This window comes from Triticum urartu, chromosome 2A (genome assembly GCF_056163025.1).
Source record: "Triticum urartu cultivar PI428250 chromosome 2A, HENAU_Tu73, whole genome shotgun sequence".
NCBI lineage: Eukaryota > Viridiplantae > Streptophyta > Magnoliopsida > Poales > Poaceae > Triticum > Triticum urartu.
The window spans coordinates 656,036,636-656,055,284 of NC_141874.1; the positions used below are offsets into that span (position 1 = coordinate 656,036,636).

The 18,649-nt window shown below is 45.9% G+C and overlaps 3 protein-coding genes across 3 annotated transcripts; 2 read left to right on the forward strand and 1 right to left on the reverse strand.

The window, feature by feature from the left end:
• Positions 1 to 5,927: 5,927 nt before the first annotated feature.
• LOC125539488 (UDP-N-acetylglucosamine diphosphorylase 1) lies at positions 5,928 to 10,839 on the forward strand. The gene is made up of 15 exons (XM_048702956.2): positions 5,928 to 6,513; positions 6,987 to 7,041; positions 7,155 to 7,306; positions 7,437 to 7,476; positions 7,968 to 8,057; positions 8,147 to 8,259; positions 8,393 to 8,467; positions 8,689 to 8,728; positions 8,835 to 8,917; positions 8,991 to 9,068; positions 9,195 to 9,338; positions 9,588 to 9,655; positions 10,008 to 10,122; positions 10,218 to 10,374; positions 10,474 to 10,839. The coding sequence occupies exons 1-15, from the start codon at positions 6,340 to 6,342 to the stop codon at positions 10,569 to 10,571; spliced, it is 1,482 nt and encodes a 493-aa protein (XP_048558913.2). The 5' UTR covers positions 5,928 to 6,339; the 3' UTR covers positions 10,572 to 10,839.
• Positions 10,840 to 12,528: 1,689 nt separating this feature from the next.
• Positions 12,529 to 14,633, reverse strand: LOC125539491 (small ribosomal subunit protein uS17). The gene is made up of 6 exons (XM_048702958.2): positions 14,476 to 14,633; positions 13,874 to 13,914; positions 13,662 to 13,762; positions 13,164 to 13,308; positions 12,983 to 13,072; positions 12,529 to 12,783 (listed from the first exon to the last, which is right to left on the reverse strand). The coding sequence occupies exons 1-6, from the start codon at positions 14,485 to 14,487 to the stop codon at positions 12,693 to 12,695; spliced, it is 480 nt and encodes a 159-aa protein (XP_048558915.1). The 5' UTR covers positions 14,488 to 14,633; the 3' UTR covers positions 12,529 to 12,692.
• Positions 14,634 to 14,856: 223 nt separating this feature from the next.
• On the forward strand, positions 14,857 to 18,275 carry LOC125539489 (uncharacterized). The gene is made up of 10 exons (XM_048702957.2): positions 14,857 to 15,027; positions 15,216 to 15,409; positions 15,632 to 15,703; positions 15,935 to 16,024; positions 16,151 to 16,193; positions 16,336 to 16,442; positions 16,780 to 16,875; positions 17,450 to 17,640; positions 17,719 to 17,788; positions 17,897 to 18,275. The coding sequence occupies exons 2-10, from the start codon at positions 15,218 to 15,220 to the stop codon at positions 18,017 to 18,019; spliced, it is 984 nt and encodes a 327-aa protein (XP_048558914.2). The 5' UTR covers positions 14,857 to 15,027; positions 15,216 to 15,217; the 3' UTR covers positions 18,020 to 18,275.
• The last annotated feature ends 374 nt before the right edge of the window (positions 18,276 to 18,649 follow it).

The window sequence follows — 18,649 nt, forward strand, 5'->3', positions numbered from 1 at the left end:
TAGGTGTTAACCGCTCTTCGTTTATCCGTTCTTGCTAATTCGGGTTCTGGTGCATTCTTGTGCACGCACCATCTATAGAAGAAGAAGAAGAAGAAGAAGAAGAAGAAGAAGAAGAAAGCATATATCGATTCATACAGTGGCTTTGCAACTGCTTTCAGAAGCTGGAGTACACGCTTCTCCCTCTATCCCTGGAAGAAAAGAAAATCATGAGGCGCGCATCATTTTCTCTGAATTTTCTCCTGTGCTTTGCGTGCTTGCCGGGCAAGCCTACCGTGGCAACGCCGGCCCAACTTTTGTTTTTCCAGGCTGACCACCGCACCCGCGCACACCCGTGTCAGGCTTACGCCTCATCCTGCCATGCATTCACTCCTCGTGCCGCACCGGCAGCATCGCACTGACGGACTACTGCAGCCGGGGGCCGGCCGGCCGGCTGGTTGGTGCACGCGGCCGCACTGCACATATGATTGTATACAAATCTACTACTAATACCGACCAGCAGGCTGCTGACAGAAACCAAGATCAGTAACGTCTTTGTCAGCCGATCGACGGTTGGCGTTGATGGATCGCATGGTCATACGTCTCGTCGACCGGCCGTCGACGCGCCACCAAACCGGTTCGTCCGTTGATGATGCTGTTGTGATGGTTCGCAATTGCACATCACACCACGGCCTGGGTTTTGGATCGGTCCGCCCCGCTAGCTGTTGCCTTGATGAGTGAGGCGCAAGGCTCCAACCGCAAAAGCCATGCATGCAGACGCAGTGCAGGTGGCGACACAACGAAGATGCAACCAAAAAGGCCCAAAGTGGGAGAAATACATATGAGATTTCTCGTTTTTCGTTTCTTTTGGCCGTGTGCATCTTTAATGTCTAGCTTATGCCTTGAGATCATGTTGTTGCAGAGCCCGGGTGTAACTGGTATCATCCTGGCATTAGTATTCCCTTTTATATCGTAATAATGAGAGTTATCTTCGTTTTAGCATCAATAACTTCTTGCTTGCTACTCAAAAAAGAAGGAGAAAAAAACTTCATGCTTGCTTGTTATTACAGGAGAAGAACTCGTAGTACTATATTGATAAGTGGGACAAAGCCTACAACCACAATGCTGTAAAAGCTACTGCACTGCCTGGTACCGGTAGTGGCAGTGGTAGTTGATGGATCGAGAAAATGTGCGTACTTATCATTATTATTATTAGTTGTGCCTTTAACCTTTTCTTTCTTTGTTTGGGTAGACAGAAAAAAGACAACCTAACTTGGAATTCAAGCCTTTGGTCGTCGATCGATCCACCCCGCCCAGCCAGCAGGCAGCAGGTCGGTCAGGTACGTCGTCCTGTCGGTGACCGCTTCTTCTAGATTAGGAAGAGGATCGGCTCGTTGGCATTGGCCATTGGTTACTTGTTTTTCCATTCATCGGAATAAAATTTATGTTACTAAGGTGTTTATATTCAGTTTCAGGTTCATTTGTACTTGCTCTGTAAGGAAATGTACGCTCTTAAATTTCTTTATGGAGAAGTACTACCCAACTACTACTTCAGCCTCCGGTGTATTGTTCAGGCAAGTAATCCTGATCCTGTATTCTCTCGTCAGATTATATCTACAATTCAGAAGTGGCCGCATACATCTTTTTGATGCAGAGGCTGGGGGATAACCTCATTTTCTAAAAGAAGAAAATTCTACAATTCAGAAGCTTGATTAGGATAAGGGGGGCTGATCTTGCCGACTTGCCCCACTTGCCGACGCTGTACCACTGTAGTATCTGAGATGTTTTGCTGTTGAGATGCATGGATGGATGCCAGTGAAGTCAATCAATTCACTGCCGTGGTCCATTACAGTTGCAGGGAGCATGAATGCAAAGTAGTAGTAGCAGTAGTATCATGAACTGGAAGGGAGAGATGGGTTGGGCCATGAATGAATGAATCGCCGAGGCTGGACACTTGTTACCACCCTCGATCGTATTGCATACGGCAACAACAACACATGCACGCACGATAGTTACAAATAGAGCAAAGCTGCTGTCCAAATGCCAGAGACAATGTATACTTGTACTAGAAATCACATGATCTACCTAAATTGGTACAAGCGGCCGTGGACAGGGCTGTCACGTGCTGCTACTGCTACTGCGAAAGCTATGCTGCTATCAGGGCACCTCCGGTCCAAGCCTAAAAAAGGATTAACCTCTGAGAAGATTCTCCTTGAGTTCCACATCTATCAGAATTCTCATTTGAGTTAACTTCTCAAAAAATGAGAAATTAACTCAAATGAAAATAATTATGTTGCTGACCATCTTCCAATTTTGAGCAGCTGAAACAACTTCTGAGCAAAAGATTCCACTCTACCGCTCGGCCTTCTCCACATCACCGCCTTCTTTCTTGCCTCGCCGGTCACCATGCACCTGTGCGGGCACCTCGTAGCCCTCACCTTTCACATGCCTCACCTAGATTCGATTGCCGCATGTCACCTCCGTCTAAATTGATGCATTGATTCACCGCCGCGAGCTCGTCGATTAGAAGGGCCATCGCGGCGCCTCGTTTCGTCCAAAATGAGCCAACGCAGCCATCCCGAGCGTTGGCCGCGAATGCCTCCTCGAGGTCCATGTCACAATGACCACCGCTAAAGTATCGCGACGTGCGGCAGCGGCGTGGGGCACTTGGGCGGTAGAGATCCAAGATCCGAACACACGGGAGAAGCGGTGGCTTGGCACATTCACCACCTTGGAGAAGGCGGCGCACAAGTATGGCATGGCGGCAGTGTGCTACTACGGCAGTTGGGCGAGGATTAGCTTTCCCCTTGGTAGTCGTGCGCCCCAAACTTCGTCAAGCCTCCTCCTGTTAGAGTGGTCTCCCGCGCTGAGGAAAAGGAGAACCGCATGGCCATGAGCCAGCTCGAGGCCGAGCACATCAACACGGCCTATATGGCTGACTGCATCGTGAAGAATCTGCAGCTCATCACCAAGAACCAAGCATGGTTCGAGTGCAAGGATGATGTCGTGAATTGGGATGAGATCCCCAACAAGGAGAAGGAAATGTCGTTAGTCGGCCCTAGCAACAATGACGATGAGGAAGACCCCTTTTGTGTGGGTGATCCCTATCTCAGATGACTTCGACGCGTTCTTCTTCTGTCATGGTGATGACGCGTTCTTCTATCTCAAATAATTTATTCAGTTATGCTATCTAGTGATACCATCTACTTATGCTATATATGTTGTGTTACCCTTTTAAATTATGTATAATCAAGTACTTTAGGTTTGGGCCTGAAGTAATCTTTATGTATTTTTTAATGAGTTAGGTTTTGGGAGTTCGACTAGGATCGCTTCTTTTTAACTCAAAACTTGAAGGAGGCTTTTGAAGGGCTGAATTTTAGGGATTCAATTAGAGATGCCCTTAGGGCATCTCCAAGACAGACCCGTAAATCGCCCGCATCCATTCGGACCACGCTGTCTGGACCATGGGAGTCATCCAAGGTGGGTCTGTATTGGTCCGCGGGGACGGTCCGGATGCGATTTCTCCTGCAAATCGAAGATAAAAGTGGGAGCTTTGAAGGAGTCCGTACACACGAAACATAGAAATCCGACACCCTCGGCACACCCAAAACCCTTCCCAGACCCTGTGACTCCATCCTCCTCATTTTCTCCCCTTCATTCTTTCTCTCTTGCCTTCGCCACCGCTCCACCACCCCGGCCACCATGCCACACCCCTGTCGGAACTCCGAGTCTTCGTCACCTCCAACGCTTCAGCGGGGCTCCACCCCGCTTCTCCTCTGTCTCCGTTCAGCCCATGTCCTTCGACCGCCCTGCCAGGTACCATTCGCTATTGCTATTCTCACCATGCTCGACAACTGTTCGATGAATCGCCAGAGCTAAAAACAGTTGTCCCTTCTTCTTTCTAGCAATGAATCCCAATTTGGAGTACATATACGAGCAGCATGTTGAGTTGCTTGACGACTCGTCGGACGAGGAGCACTCCGATGAGACGGCAATGATGCAGGCGGTTCTTGAAGACGTGGATCGTGCGGAGGAGCATGTTCTCAATTTCAAGGGCTCGATCAAGGGTCATCGAGTGCTCAACTGCAACAAGGCGCGCGACCATTTGATACTGATGGCTGGCTACTTTGCCTCTGATGCACTATTTGCTAACCATTTTCGTCGGTGTTTTCGGATGCGCAAGACTGTCTTCGATCGTTTGTACCATGGCATCTCGTCTTGCGATGACTACTTCATCCTGAAGAAGGACGTCGTCAGAACTATTGGCTTCTCTGGTTACTAGAAGTGCACATCCACACTCTGGATTCTTGCATATGGCACGGCCGCTGATTCGTCGGATGAGTACCTATGGATGTCTAAGAGCACGTGTAGAGATGCCATGGTCAGGTTTGCAACTGCCGTGGTCGAGGTGTTCGGACCTCCATGAGAGAACCAACTGTGGCAGACACCAAGAGGCTCTTGGCAATCTCAGAAGCAAGAGGGTGGCCAGGTTTGCTTGGATCTCTTGACTGCATGCATTGGAAAATGGAAGAACTGCCCGAAGGCTTTAAAAGGGCAATATTAGGGTCATGTTAAGAAGCTCACCATGATTCTTGAAGCAGTTGCATCACATGATCTTTGGGCTTGGTACGCTTTCTTTGGTATGCTCGGGTCTCATAATGATATCAATGTGCCGCAACGATCGTCGTTGTTGTTTGCGAGGCTGGCTGAAGGAAAAGCTCATCCTTGCCATTATAATGTCAATGGACATGAGTATAATATGGGATACTATCTAGTTGATGGTGTCTATCCTCCATGGGCTACCTTTGTCAGCACCATCTCAAACTCAGTTGGCCAGAAAAAGGCTCACTTTGACCAAAAGACAAGAAGCAATTAGAAAGGATGTCGAGAGGGCATTTGGAGCTTTGTAGGCTTGTGTTGCAGTTGTTCGTGGACCTGCTAAACAATGGGATCCGAAACCTTGTGAGAGGTGATGACATGTTGTGTGATCATGCACAACGTGATTGTCGAGGATGAGGGTGATGATGCTTCTGCAGCTCTGGAATTTGAGAACATGGATGATCCTATCCAACTTTTGGACCAGAATCCGGCCACATTTGAAGAGTTTATTCAAATGCGTCAAGAAATTCGGCATCGACCAACTCACAAGAAGCTGAAGGAAGATCTGATTGAGCATCAGTGGGCGGTGAAAGGGGGACAACAATGTTGGGATGCAATATTTGAACTTTTTTAAATTTGAACTAGTGTTGCATGCGACTACTTGGTCTTGCGGAGTTGAAAAAAACAATAAGGAAGGTCGGATGTATGCGGTTACGATTAGATGACCTCCTTCCGCATCCGTGTCTGCGGACTGGTCCCCCTGTCCGTCACAGATGCGAAAGGAAATTTGCGGGTTACCATTGAAGATGCCCTTACACATGTAATACACAGATGAGCTGAATAAAGATCAACAAGAAATATGCAGATTTGGGTTAATGCTTAAATCCGCATATGGAATTATGACACAAATAAGACACTCTCTTCGGATAGGAATATAAGCCGGGCACGGGTTTATAGGTCTTACGTTTGACAAAAAGAATCAGTATGGCATAAAACTACATGATACTCCATTCGATTCAATACATCTATTCAGCGACGAGTAATACGGGGTCGGAGGGAGTAAGAAAATTCGTCCAACAACGATTGTAGAATCGCTTGTTCGCTATCTAAAAAAACAATCAACAACGGTTGTAGAACCGCTTGTTCGCTATCTCAAAAAAACAATCAACAATGGTTGTAGAGATATATGTATATTTTGTGGCAAGCAACGTACTCCATATTTTGCTAGTCAAATGCAGTAGATAACCTAGGAAAATACTTATATTCCTATATCTAGAGGCAGTAAAATTATGAGCCAAGTAGATTGATTATTCGCCGTAAACATCCAAATGGCGTGGTCGCCATGGCAGCATGCGTAGCTTCCTCCCCCTTCCCTCTCTGTACGTTTGCAACCTGCTCCGATCCAAAAGCCAGGGAGGAGACACCTGCAGCGCACCGCACCGCACCGTGCCGTGGTATATAACCTCGCCCCGCGCGGCGGCACACGCACCGGCACCGGCACCACCACGCCTCCCTCCCCTCCCTACCTACGCCTACGCGGCCCACGCCCACGCACGCACCGGCGAACAATCCGAGCTGGCTCTTTTGGCCATAGGCACAGCGGATCATTACCCAATCACGGATCTCTAGCCTCGCCTCGCCACCGCCCGCTGCTCCGCTCTGCCTCTGCCTCTGCCTGCTCACAATCTCCCTCGCCCCGCCACCGTCGCCTGCTGCCGCCCCTGCCGCTTCTTGTGCTGCCGCCGCGGCGACGAGGAGGAGGAGATGAAGGAGATGATGGTGGGGTCGGTGGCGCCGGTCGGCCCGGTCGGGAGGTGGGGGGCGGCGCCGCCGCAGGAGCTGCTGGAGCGGATGAAGGACTACGGCCAGGAGGGCGCCTTCGCGCTCTGGGACGAGCTCTCGCCCGAGGACCGCGACCTCCTCGTCCGGGACATCGAGGTGAGACCGACCGACCGACCGACCGACCCCAATGCGCTGCTCCTTTTGGTCCTCTCCCGGCGGGATTTCATGGCCGGATTTGGCTTTCTTGCGCTGGGATTTCTGTTCGCGCGGGAGCTGATTCCTCGCGCAGGGACTGTCGGCGGAGGTTTTTTCGGCATAACAAGTTACTTTCTGCATCGGGATTGTTAATTATGAAAGAAAGATTTCGGTTTTGTGTTCGAATTATGCTTGTCGATTCGGTCGTGGGCTGGAATTCTGCACGCAGAGCTGGTTTGATTTGATTTCAAGTAGAAAGTGCTGCTGAGATTTGTGGGGTGGAAGATGAGGATTTGAGCAGCAATGTAAATCTCCATCAGTTGCAGATGCTGCACATTTCGATTGCCTGACCTCAATCGAAATTTGCAGCATCTGTTTGCCATTTTGACACCGACTGAATACTGACGGAGCTGTGCGTACTAACTATGTTGCAGAGTCTAGATCTTTCGAGGATTGACCGGATCATTCGACGCTCTATGGGATCACAAGGTCAGAGTTCCTTCATTTGAACAAATTGTCATCATCCCAGTGAAGAAGAACACTATGAAATCTGTATCTTTGATCAGCATTCTTAGCTAATGTGGTGATCTTGCTAAACACAGGAGGCTATCTGGCCCCCGCCGAGCCCGTGCCGGAATCCAGCGTGTCGAGGGTGGAGGAGAGGTCTCCGGAGGACAAAGAACGGTGGTGGAAGAAGGGGCTGAGAGCCATCTCCGAGGGGAAGCTGGCCGTTGTCCTTTTAGCTGGTGGCCAGGTAATCTCATGAAATATAATCCCCCCAGTCCTGTTTTCTGATACTGCAGTCTCTGTAGTCTCTACCGCGCATTCTGTAGCGTTATACTTATGATGATCTGATTTCTTCTCATGTTGTGCCTTGTGTGTAGGGGACTCGGCTTGGTAGCTCAGATCCTAAGGGGTGTTTCAGTAAGTCGATCCCATCTGAATCCTTGTATGTTAGTAGTTGACTGCATATGTGCAGTGGTGTGCTCTTTCTTTTAAAACTAAAAAATAGTACACCATAGTGATTTTTTTTAGTTCTTGGCACAATTCTTTATTCCATAGCGGCAGATTTCACATGCTGTAAATTGTGCACATCACTGTTATACACCGTCTTTTAATAAAAGAAGTGATTGGATGTACTTACTCCAGGTGTGGCATCTTTGTTCATCCATACTAGTATGGAATTGCATTTTTGCTGATAATTCCATAGCGGCAGATTTCACATGTCATAAATTTGTACATCACTGTTATGCATTGTCTCCTGATCGAAAGGAAATGGATGTACTTACTATATCCAGCGTGGCATCTTTGTTCATCCATACTTGTGTGGAATTGCATTTCGCTGATAATTCGAATCTCCTTATATTATATTGATCATTGTGATTTTCTCTTGACACCTCATGTTGGCCTTCCAGGTATTGGACTTCCATCTGGAAAATCACTTTTCCAACTCCAAGCGGAACGCATTTTGTGTATTCAAAAGTTAGCTGCTCAGTCCAGTGATAGTAATATCTTTTAACCATAAGCTTGTAGATTTTTCTTTGTCCTTTGCTTCACTTCACGTCCTTACCCTTGATTCGAAAATAATTTGCAGGTCCAAGAAATACTTTACCAATCCACTGGTACATAATGACCAGCCCCTTCACCGATGATGTCACACGCAAATTCTTTGAAAGCCGTAAATATTTTGGCTTAGAGGCTGACCAGGTAAGAACAAGTACAAAATTTTCCGTTGCATTTAATATTCATGGCAATTCAACAAACACGTGCATACTGTTGAATCTAATAGTAAGAGTTATCTTTAATAGCTAGGCTTGAAACGTTGATATCTTCTTGGCAGGTGACCTTTTTCCAACAAGGCACCCTTCCATGTGTTTCTGACGATGGCAGATTTATTATGGAGACTCCATACAAGGTACCGTGTTTCATCTTCTCTTTAACTTTTCATTCATGATCCATCTTTCCATGTATGGCCAGGACGCAACGTTACAGTTTATAGCAATTTGTTTTCTAAGTTTTACTCATGGTGTGTGATCTAAGAGTTTAAATGCAAATTTTGATGCCTGCAAAGCTACTTTGATACTGCATATCTGCAATGCCAAATGATTGAATTGTTCTTACATGATCTTAAACCAGGTAGCCAAGGCACCTGATGGAAATGGAGGAGTTTATGCCGGTAATCTCCCATAGATATGGACCAGTTATTATGCATCTTGCAGTAATTGTATTTTACCCACTATTAGATACTGATGCTTAGTTTTTACAACTGTAACATCCCACAGCTCTGAAGTCTAAGAAGTTGCTTGACGACATGTCTTCACGGGGTGTAAAGTATGTAGATTGCTACGGAGTTGATAACGTATTGGTGAGGACATGCGCTTTGAGGTGTCATCTGATTTCCGCACCTTCTCGTTCGCTAATCGATGTCTTATGCGCAGGTTCGTGTTGCAGATCCAACGTTCCTAGGGTACTTTATAGAAAAGGGTGTATCTTCTGCTGCAAAGGTTGTTAGGAAGGTACGGTCAAATATCTTTCGAGCTCGCAAAAGGAAATTCTCATAGTTCATCACTTGTTTTTTTTTTGGCAATTGTCATTTTTAGCATACTATGCACTTTGTTGATAGTCTGTCATATCCTTGACAGGCTTATCCACAAGAGAATGTTGGAGTATTTGTTCAAAGAGGTCGTGGTGGACCTCTTTCTGTGGTCGAGTATAGTGAAATGGATGCGGCTATGACTACTGAAATTAATCAATCAACAGGACGCCTTCGTTATTGTTGGAGCAATGTACTCCCTCCGTTCCTAAATATTTGTCTTTCTAGACATTTTAAATGACTACTACATACGGATGTATGTAGACATATTTTAGAGTGTAGATTCATTCATTTTGCTCCGTATGTAGTCACTTGTTGAAATGCCTAGAAAGACAAGTATTTAGGAACGGAGGGAGTATATTTCTATCCTTAGCTTGTCGCTCCCTCCTTCCCTCAATAACTGAGACACATAAAACTAACATATTCCTTTGTTTCTTTGCAGGTATGCTTGCATATGTTCAGTTTGGAATTTCTGAATCAAGTCGCAAACAGCCTTGAAAAAGACAGCGTGTGAGTGTTTCTGTATCTAGTTTGAATTCTGAAATCATATTATGTTTGCCTCCTCTTCCAAACCCTGAGTCTGGTTTTATAGTACTCCCTCCAATCCATAATAAGTGTCGCAGTTTTGAACTAACCCCAGTTCAAAATTGCGACACTTATTTTGGATCGGAGGGAGTAGTTTTTTACCTACTTGCTGCTTATGTCTCTTAATCTTCCTGGGATAGTAAGAGTTATATCTACAGTTTGTGATTTAAGGATCTGCTAGGCATGTCATGACAAGTAATTTTACTTGACAATTGACATGCTCTAGCATAAATTATGTTCTGTTGCAGCACCTGACATTTGGAAATTTGGTTGCCAGGTATCATCTTGCACAGAAGAAGATACCTTCGATTCATGGATATACAATGGGCCTGAAGCTTGAGCAGTTCATATTCGATGCATTCAATTACTCCCCGTCCACGACACTTTTTGAGGTTCGATTTCCATTCTGTTCCCTCTTCTTCTCTTCCCCCATTTTCTTTGGGTTTAAAAGCTCGAGATACTTACTGGTGCATATCTGAAAATCCAGGTGCTACGCGAAGAGGAATTTGCTCCAGTGAAGAACGCGAATGGTTCAGCCTACGACACCCCAGATTCGGCCAAACTGATGCTGCTCCGACTCCACAGCAGATGGGTCGTCGCTGCTGGCGGCTTCCTGACCCATTCTGTGCCCTTGTACATGACAGGTAATTCCTCACGTTTGCCCGTACACTGAAACTTGCTCAGGCATTTTCAGACAGAACAGATTGTGATGGCCACCTTTCTCATGACCCCTTTTCTCACAGGCGTCGAGGTTTCTCCGCTCAGCTCCTACGCCGGAGAAAACCTGGAGGCGATCTGCCGCGGGCGGACATTCCATGCGCCCAGCGAGATCTCGTTCTAGGCGCATCGGTTGGTGACAGCGGCAGCAGATGGAGGAAGCAGTGTTGCACAGGGATTGCAAGGTCGAACGAATGCCTCGCAGTTTGGGACATTGGTTGTATTGAGCTGAGCTCTTTGAGCTATTGGCATTAGGGTTTTCAGGTACTGGCCAGACTGTTGTATCTTTTGTGAGTAATTTGGCCCAGATTCTGAATGCGTCTTGGCTTTTGCCATTTGTAACTCTTTTGGCTGTTGCTGCCCCTTTAGATGAGCATCTTCAACTGTACTAATTTGGTGCCCCATTTATCTGCTGTCACGTTTCGACAGTGTCCGCTCTGAACCCCATTTGTCTGTGCACGCAGCCTTGTCCTATCAAATTGCCTGGACACATACATAATTGGGGGGGATGAAGAGAGATGAAAAAAAGAGAGAAATTGCTGCGGATAGATCGGGTTCACTGTGGCAGGCTATCCGGTCACCACATTTCCTCCCCACATAGGAGCTTGGGTTGGAGACCATTTGACCGTCCTTAGGGCCAACAATGCGGTCCACCAACACAGACACCATCAAATGTCCGTGAACACGGCATGGCGTGTCCGAAGACAAGAATAGGGCGAAGGCCATTCAACTGGAGTCACTAAATGTCTTCTCATTTCTTGAAAAAAGTTAAATAAAAACAAACCAAATGACCATCTCTAGTCGCTTTGACAAATTTATCTAGATCAGTAGCAATTTAACCACACATTTAAATCCGACAACACTCCTTGAAAGATGTTCGACAAGTTTTTCAATTTCATCGGCCCCAAAAACTCCCTTCGTCTCAAGCTTCCTCTCCTTTGAGTTTGAACTTCTTCATATGTAATGTATTCAGTTAGCAATGCCCATTGAGCTACATCCAACAATGCACCATTGCAAAGGGTTGCACTCCGTCCTTGGTAGAACGTGGCGGCGCGTACAAGCTAGCAATGAAGTGATCACCAAGTTGCAACATTGAGCAAATCAATAAAATGACCAACACAGAGCAGCAAGAACGAAAAACTTGTGAGCTCTTCAAGCAATGCACCTTGCTACCACTTGTTCACACACACTTCAATACTTGTCTCTGTCCATGATCTTCTTCTATGTCATAAACTGTGTGTCCACGATCATCTTCTACTCACTCCGCAGAGGAATATAAGAGTGTTTAAAATATTAAAGTAGTGATCTAAATGCTTTTATATTAGTTTACAGAGGGAGTACGTCGTAAGCTGTGCAGTGCTTGTGTTCACTGCCAAATTATGTTTCGTGCATTGAAACTCCACACATCACACAACAATTTATCCTCTTTCATCAAGTAAATACCCATCGTCAGGCATGTAGATTTATACTTCCTTTATCCCCGTGCTTCCACTTTAGCCGTAAATTTAACTATCAAGCTTCCACTTTAGCCGTAAATTTAACTATCAAGACCGATTGCGGCGGAAGCAGAAGTTATATTCGTGAATTCGTATTCAAAAATAGTTTTTAATCATGTAACTTCTTCTCCCACCGCAGCCGGTCTCATAAGTTAAATTTATGATCAAAGTTCAACCTCAGAAAGCGTGGGCGCACTATATTTTGGAATGGAGGAAGTAGCATTGTCCAAGGAGGTGATACAACAACGGTCGATCAAGGGTGCAGATACAGAACACAAGGGAGGGCAGAGTTCAAGGAAAGATGAATTCTGAAAATTTAGTTCTCAAGGTAACAAATCTAAATACCTAAATATGGAGCTCTTTTTCTGTCATAATATTTTCTTACAGTTAATCGCAATTGCAACTTTGCAACTTCAAAGAATCCCAGCCATCAATTTTAGTTTCACTTAGTTAGATAAAAAACCTAAGCTGGAGAAATTACTAACAATAGGAACGAGGCAACACACTGCCTGAGTAAATATCATATCACATCTGGGCAAACAAATTCACAAGGATTTGAGCAAAAGGACAATAAGGCAGTACAAATTTAAGCGAAACTATTAATGATAGATAGATTCCACAAAACATGTTCAGATCACGACATTCGGTTTGACAGATAACACGGAATCAAATCTCGAAACAGCAAGCCTGGTAGATTTCAAGTGCGAAAAAGTTCTGACTATGAACTACTCATGAATCAGAGTCTGGGCTTAGGCAGCGATGAAAGCCTTCTTCCCGCCTCCGGTGGTTCCAGCTGGAACGACCTTCAGGACATTGAATCTCACAGTTTTCGACAGGGGCCTGTTTCAGACACAAGCAATATACTTCAGCACAAAAGAAAATAAGCTTTCTGCAGTTATCAATACATCAACTATATAATGATGAAGTGGAATATCACAGCATGTATGTAACAGTAACATAACTGCACAAGGGTGAACATACTAGAACAAACAGGCTAGCATTCTCAAGTTGATAGTCATGCAAGAGTAATGAGTATTACCTGCACTGGCCAATGATGACATGGTCGCCTTCCTTGACACGGAAGCAGGGGGAGATGTGAGCTGGGATGTTGGAGTGCCTCTTCTCATACCTGCAAGGAGCACAATTGATTTGAGTTAGAAATGCCACAGGGAAGAAGCAATGCATTATGTTATTTCAGAATCATCAATGGGTTTACTTGCCTCTGATACTTCTTGACAAAATGAAGGTAGTTCCTGCGAACAATGATGGTCCTGTTCATCTTGGCACTGTGGCAGGTTCCAGCTATGATTCTGCCCCTGATGGCAACAGTTCCAGTGAATGGGCACTTCTTGTCAATGTAGGTACCTGGAAATGAATAGGAATTAATACACCGTCGCAAGCTTAACAGAAAATAAGGCACAATTAACTATTCATGATTTATGTCAACCACAGTACTAGCCAGACACTAGCAACAGAACATCAAGAAACAGTACATGGTACAATTCATGGCTCAATTGTTTCCACATGACCAAAAGAAAATGGGCTGTGGATCTAGAATTTACTAGCTTCAATTCTTTGTGTAGACTAGGCCAGCAAAGCCAGGAGAAATGTACTTAAGTATGATCTTAGGCACACATACTTGCATTCATCAAGACTAGCATCACCTACTCAAGTATCAAACAGTGCTAAAATAGACGGATTGGCCCACTATAGTTTACCATCAATCGCCTCCCTTGGGGTCTTGAAACCAAGGCCAACACTCTTCCAGAAGCGGTTGCCAGCCTTGCCGGGCCTCTTTGCCTTGTCGGCCTTTTTGGTGCTAAATTGAACAGAAAACATTGTTAGGGTACAGGCATTACATGGGATCAATAAAAGATATGAACATTGCTAAACAACAACAGCACACAAGAAAGGTAATCAAACTCCTCACCTGAGGAAAACCTTTGGCTGCTTGAGGAAAGACTTCTCGGTCTGCACAACATATCAAGTTTAAACTACCATTAGAACAATTACAGCAACAAATTATGACATATTGTACACAGGAATAGAACAAACTAGAAAAACAATCTATACTTCACTCAGTGCTTGGCAAACTCAAAATGAACAATAGAACAATGGACACCAAGATCCTATCGGGTTCAAATGATCAGAGAATAGCACAAAGTACCAGTGGAACGTAAGGATTTAGTCACAACACACAAGTCATTTAGCATAAGCTGCTAACAACTACGCCGAGACAGCAGAAATCAATGGATGAACTGGGAGTTAAAAGTAACCTATCGCACAACCAATACATCGAAACGACGGCAAGTTCGTCTGACAGCAAAAGACTACGAACTCGCTACTGCAAGACACACCACGCTACCACTCGATTCGCAACGAACGCACAAGCTTCTACACGAACGGATCTAAGCATACATGGCCGAAAAGCACGAAGGCGCCGCATCACACATCCCGAGCATCCGGCGACGGCAAGCGAACGGGGGGAGCAGAGGTAGAGCGCTACACGGGGAGGAGGAGGAGAGCCTTTACCTGCTCCGCCATGGCTGCGAGGTGGGCTTCGAGCGGCTCGGAGGCGGCGGCGGCGGCGGAGCGCGGAGATGCGGGTGCGAGGCTCTGAGAGGAGTTGGCGGCGGGGCGCAAACCCTAGGGGTGCATTCTTTCTTATAGCGCTGGGCGCCGCTGCGGAATGCGCAGCCCTTCCGGGCCTCTCCACCCGTCTCCCGGGCCGGCCCGTCACCGAGGTCCATAGGAGGCCCATCTATGATCGATTACTACTCGCGGCGGGGCCCGCCTCGGGGTTCTGGGCAGATCAGGCCGTTGATGGTGTGTTAGCCGCGGACCTGGGCCGTCCGATCTTAATGCTCGCTCCGACCGTCCTCCGTGCTGCAGACATAACCCAGAGAGAGAGAGAGAGAGATCCCCTCGCCGTGGTCTCTCTTCCTTCCCCCACCTCCCTCCCCCCTCCGGTCACCGGCGCGGCGAGGCGGCCGCCGCTGCTGTCTCCCCCCTCTTCCTCCCTCTCCGCGCGATAGGGTCTGGTGGAGCGGATTCGTCCCGAAGTCGATCGAACTGATTCGTTCGGTAATCTCCCAAACCTGCGCTGGTTCTGCGAACTCCTCGATCCGTCCCGTGCTTGCGGCGGCCGGCGGCGTGGGGGCACGCGCTGGGCCGCTGCGTGCGATCCGCGCAGAATGGCGACTCGATTGGTTGCGGCTGTTGTCTTTTCTGTCTGGAGAAATTAGTGACTGTGCTCCGCCGCTTTTGTGCAGTAATGGCGAACCTGCAGCCTTCCGTCCCCGAGACCTCCTCCTTCGCAGGGGCCTCGCCGCCGTCTCCCTCCTCGATCGGTGGAGGTGCTGCCTCGGCGGCGCAGGAGCCCAGGAAGATGGCGTCGGCGGAGCAGCTGGTGCTCGACCTCTGCGACCGCGAGCTGCGCGAGAACGCCCTCCTCGAGCTGTCGAAGGTCCGTCGCGTGCTCTTCTACTTCCAGGGTTCTAGCGCCTCGTCACGAGGACGGGTTGTGTGATTTGTGATTTTAAGTTACCATGAAGAGAGCGATTGTAGCTTAATTTTGGGTTGCCATGAACTGAACAATTGCATACTGCGTGTTCTTCAGTCATTAGCATGCTATATAAGGTGTTTTGTAAGGCCAAAGTAAATCGGTAACCAATTGTACTCGTTTCAGAAACGAGAGATATTTCAAGACCTGGCCCCGCTTCTCTGGCACTCTTTTGGCACAATTGCTGCACTGCTTCAGGTATGCGTAATTCATCTATCTTCTATGTTTATGGTTTTCATGCTTCAAAATTACATAAAAGAGCCGGGAGCTATGTACCTTATGCTGTGTTTATGTTGTCGAACTGTGGAAGCAGTCACTATTCTATTCGTGTTTTCAAGTCGGCACTTGCTGTTTTTTTCGATGCAACTTGTCAAAGTTTGACCCTGCCTTGCTCACTTGGTGTATTTGACAACTTGGAAACAAACTCAGGAAATTGTGTCGATCTACCCTGCACTTTCACCCCCAGTTTTGTCGGCAGGCGCATCAAACCGAGTCTGCAACGCACTTGCACTTCTTCAGGTACAGCTCCAAATAAAAAGGGGGTGATTACATTCGCAAAATTGCTTGAAGGTTCCCATGTTATTAGATTTATTATTGCGTATCTTTATTGTCTAATTTTGTGTGTTTGTATTACAATAATTGCAGTGTGTTGCATCTCACCCTGATACCAGAATCCCTTTCTTACATGGTAACGAATTCAGCCATTTGCATTGTATCTCACATATCCTGATTCCTGGTAGCTTGATATGACAAAAGAGCCATTCGGCTTTTGATATTGTTGTTGTTAGCGATTCATTTTCTTCTCTCTGTCCTCCATTTGTTCCTTTCAGCTCATGTGCCCCTGTTCTTGTACCCGTTCCTGAATACATTCAGCAAGACAAGGCCTTTTGAGTACTTGCGGCTTACAAGCTTGGGTGTCATCGGTGCTCTTGTTAAGGTATTTTTTGTACAATTTTACATGAACTAACCAATTTTGTATGATGCATCTAACTCTGCAATGTTATATACTACAAATTCTACAACCAATGAAGCTTCATGTTGTTTTTATTCCAATACCCTGGCATGAGCGATGAATCTAATAAGGTCACTAGGGATACATCCTTGTTACTTTGTTGTGTAACGAAGACATAAACAATTGAGTAGCTTATAACAAGCAAATGTTCTATCTAATGTTTTCTTCTTTATTTTTTTGAATACTGCATGTGTTTCCAAATACCAAACGTTTTATTTTTGCCTTTGGGAGAAGCTTCTTTACCTTATTATTAAAAATGCAGGTTGATGATACTGAAGTTATCGGCTTTCTGCTGCAAACTGAAATAATTCCTCTGTGCTTGCGTACCATGGAGATGGGCAGTGAACTGTCAAAAACCGTATGTATCTAACCATCTCAATCCTCGTCTAAAGTAAAACAATCTTTCTTTTCTGTTTAGTCCTAGAAAAGATCAAATTGCTTCTTCTTTTCAAAAATTATATTTTGCTGTCTGAAGTTCATGTGGAACGCTATATTAAGAATTTACTTGTCTGTTAACATGTTTGTGATTATCTATAGCCTTCTATGCCACGCCAGGCTTCTCTCTGGTAATAACATAAAAACCACTTCACAGTTTATGGACTTATAAAAGGCGTATTATGCGAGAAACCTCAAAAGCTGTTTGGCTTTGGCAATTCAGTAATTGACCTATGCTGCTAATTTTATCACGTTACTATTATCAGTTATCACTTGGACTGGAAGATCAAAAACTTTGTGGACACAAAAATATGCCAACATTTTTGCAACATCTTTCCTGTATAACCCACAGGAGCTGAATATTTTGAGGTGCTTACGATTTCTTTGGTTGGAATACACAAGTTGAGGCTAGGCCAAACAGGGTCTTATACAGATAATGAGATAAATGTATAGCTGTCATTCCAATTTCACTAATTTAGTCAAATATGCATAAGCAGGTTGCTACCTTCATTGTTCAGAAGATTCTGCTGGATGATATTGGACTGCGTTACGTGTGTGCCACCCCTGAGCGTTTCTATGCTGTGGGCAGCGTTTTAGGAAATATGGTAATTTCACTTGCTGATCAGCCTTCCACAAGGTTGCTCAAGCACATTATCCGATGTTACCTCAGGCTGTCAGATAACCCCAGGTTTGTGCTGTCATTCATATGGCACCAAATGATTTTACATCTATCTTCCCATGTGCTAATTTTTGTCTTTCCCCGCAGGGCCTGTGTTGCACTGCATAATTGCCTCCCTGACATGCTGAAAGATGGGACATTCAACATCTCTCTTAGGGTGAGTCATGCTAACATATCTGTCGTTACCAATTCATTCATGAATTCAAATCAAATGGAACAAAGTTACCGACTAGATACTAATCGTGCTTACATATCTGAAACGAAGGATGACCCGGCGACAAGGCGCTGGCTCCAGCAACTGCTGCATAACGTGACAGTGGGCGGCATGGGAGGACCTGGCATGGGGGTGCCTCCCCAGCCAGGCCTGGATCACATGATGGGGATATGATCCAGTTTAGTTGCTGCAATTCACAACAATAATAGTCTCTCTTGTGAATTGCAGGTAGGGGAAGATTGTCTTCCCTCAGCCGTCTAGAAGTAGGCTGTGCGGTGTCCGTGTAGTTTCAACCTTCCGGAAAAAGGAAATGTTGTTTGTGTGTGTGTGTGTGTGTGTGTCGAAACATCAACAGCAGCTCTAACTGGTTTGCTTATCCTGTAATACTGTGAACACAAGCAAAGCAAGCTGTTTTCTGGCGGGGTTTTTAGGTCTTGCAGCGTTTTTTTTTTTTTTTTTGCTATCGAGGTTGAGCTTCTACTAGTCTACTAGGGAAGTAGTAGCACATTATGCGGAAGGAATTCTGAAGAGTAAAAACCTGAAATGCTACCTTTTCAATTCTTTAGGAACTATAAATTGAGTCCCTTTCAAACGGGCCCATCTCCATGAAACTTTCATATCACACAGAAACTCATTGCATTAGACAAAGCATGCCATCACGTTTGCTTTGCTGCTGTGAGGTCACGGATTCGAGTCCAGAAAACAACTTGGACCCTTTCCTTGACTCTGCTCAAGTGGGAGCTATATGCACCGGGCTGCCCTCTTAGAGCATCTCTAGCAGACCCCGCATAACGCTCGGCCCGC

Coding starts and splice junctions, on each gene's coding strand:
- LOC125539488 (XM_048702956.2), top strand. CDS start 6,340: ATGAAGGAGATGATGGTGGGGTCGGTGGCGCCGGTCGGCCCGGTCGGG. Junction 8,260..8,392: donor TTGGCTTAGAGGCTGACCAG/GTAAGAACAAGT, acceptor TCTTCTTGGCAG/GTGACCTTTTTCCAACAAGG. Junction 9,656..10,007: donor AGCCTTGAAAAAGACAGCGT/GTGAGTGTTTCT, acceptor TTTGGTTGCCAG/GTATCATCTTGCACAGAAGA.
- LOC125539491 (XM_048702958.2), bottom strand. Junction 13,763..13,873: donor CAGCCAAAGGTTTTCCTCAG/GTGAGGAGTTTG, acceptor TGTTCAATTTAG/CACCAAAAAGGCCGACAAGG. Junction 13,073..13,163: donor TTTGTCAAGAAGTATCAGAG/GCAAGTAAACCC, acceptor TGCTCCTTGCAG/GTATGAGAAGAGGCACTCCA.
- LOC125539489 (XM_048702957.2), top strand. CDS start 15,218: ATGGCGAACCTGCAGCCTTCCGTCCCCGAGACCTCCTCCTTCGCAGGG. Junction 16,443..16,779: donor TCATCGGTGCTCTTGTTAAG/GTATTTTTTGTA, acceptor TTAAAAATGCAG/GTTGATGATACTGAAGTTAT. Junction 17,641..17,718: donor AGGCTGTCAGATAACCCCAG/GTTTGTGCTGTC, acceptor CTTTCCCCGCAG/GGCCTGTGTTGCACTGCATA.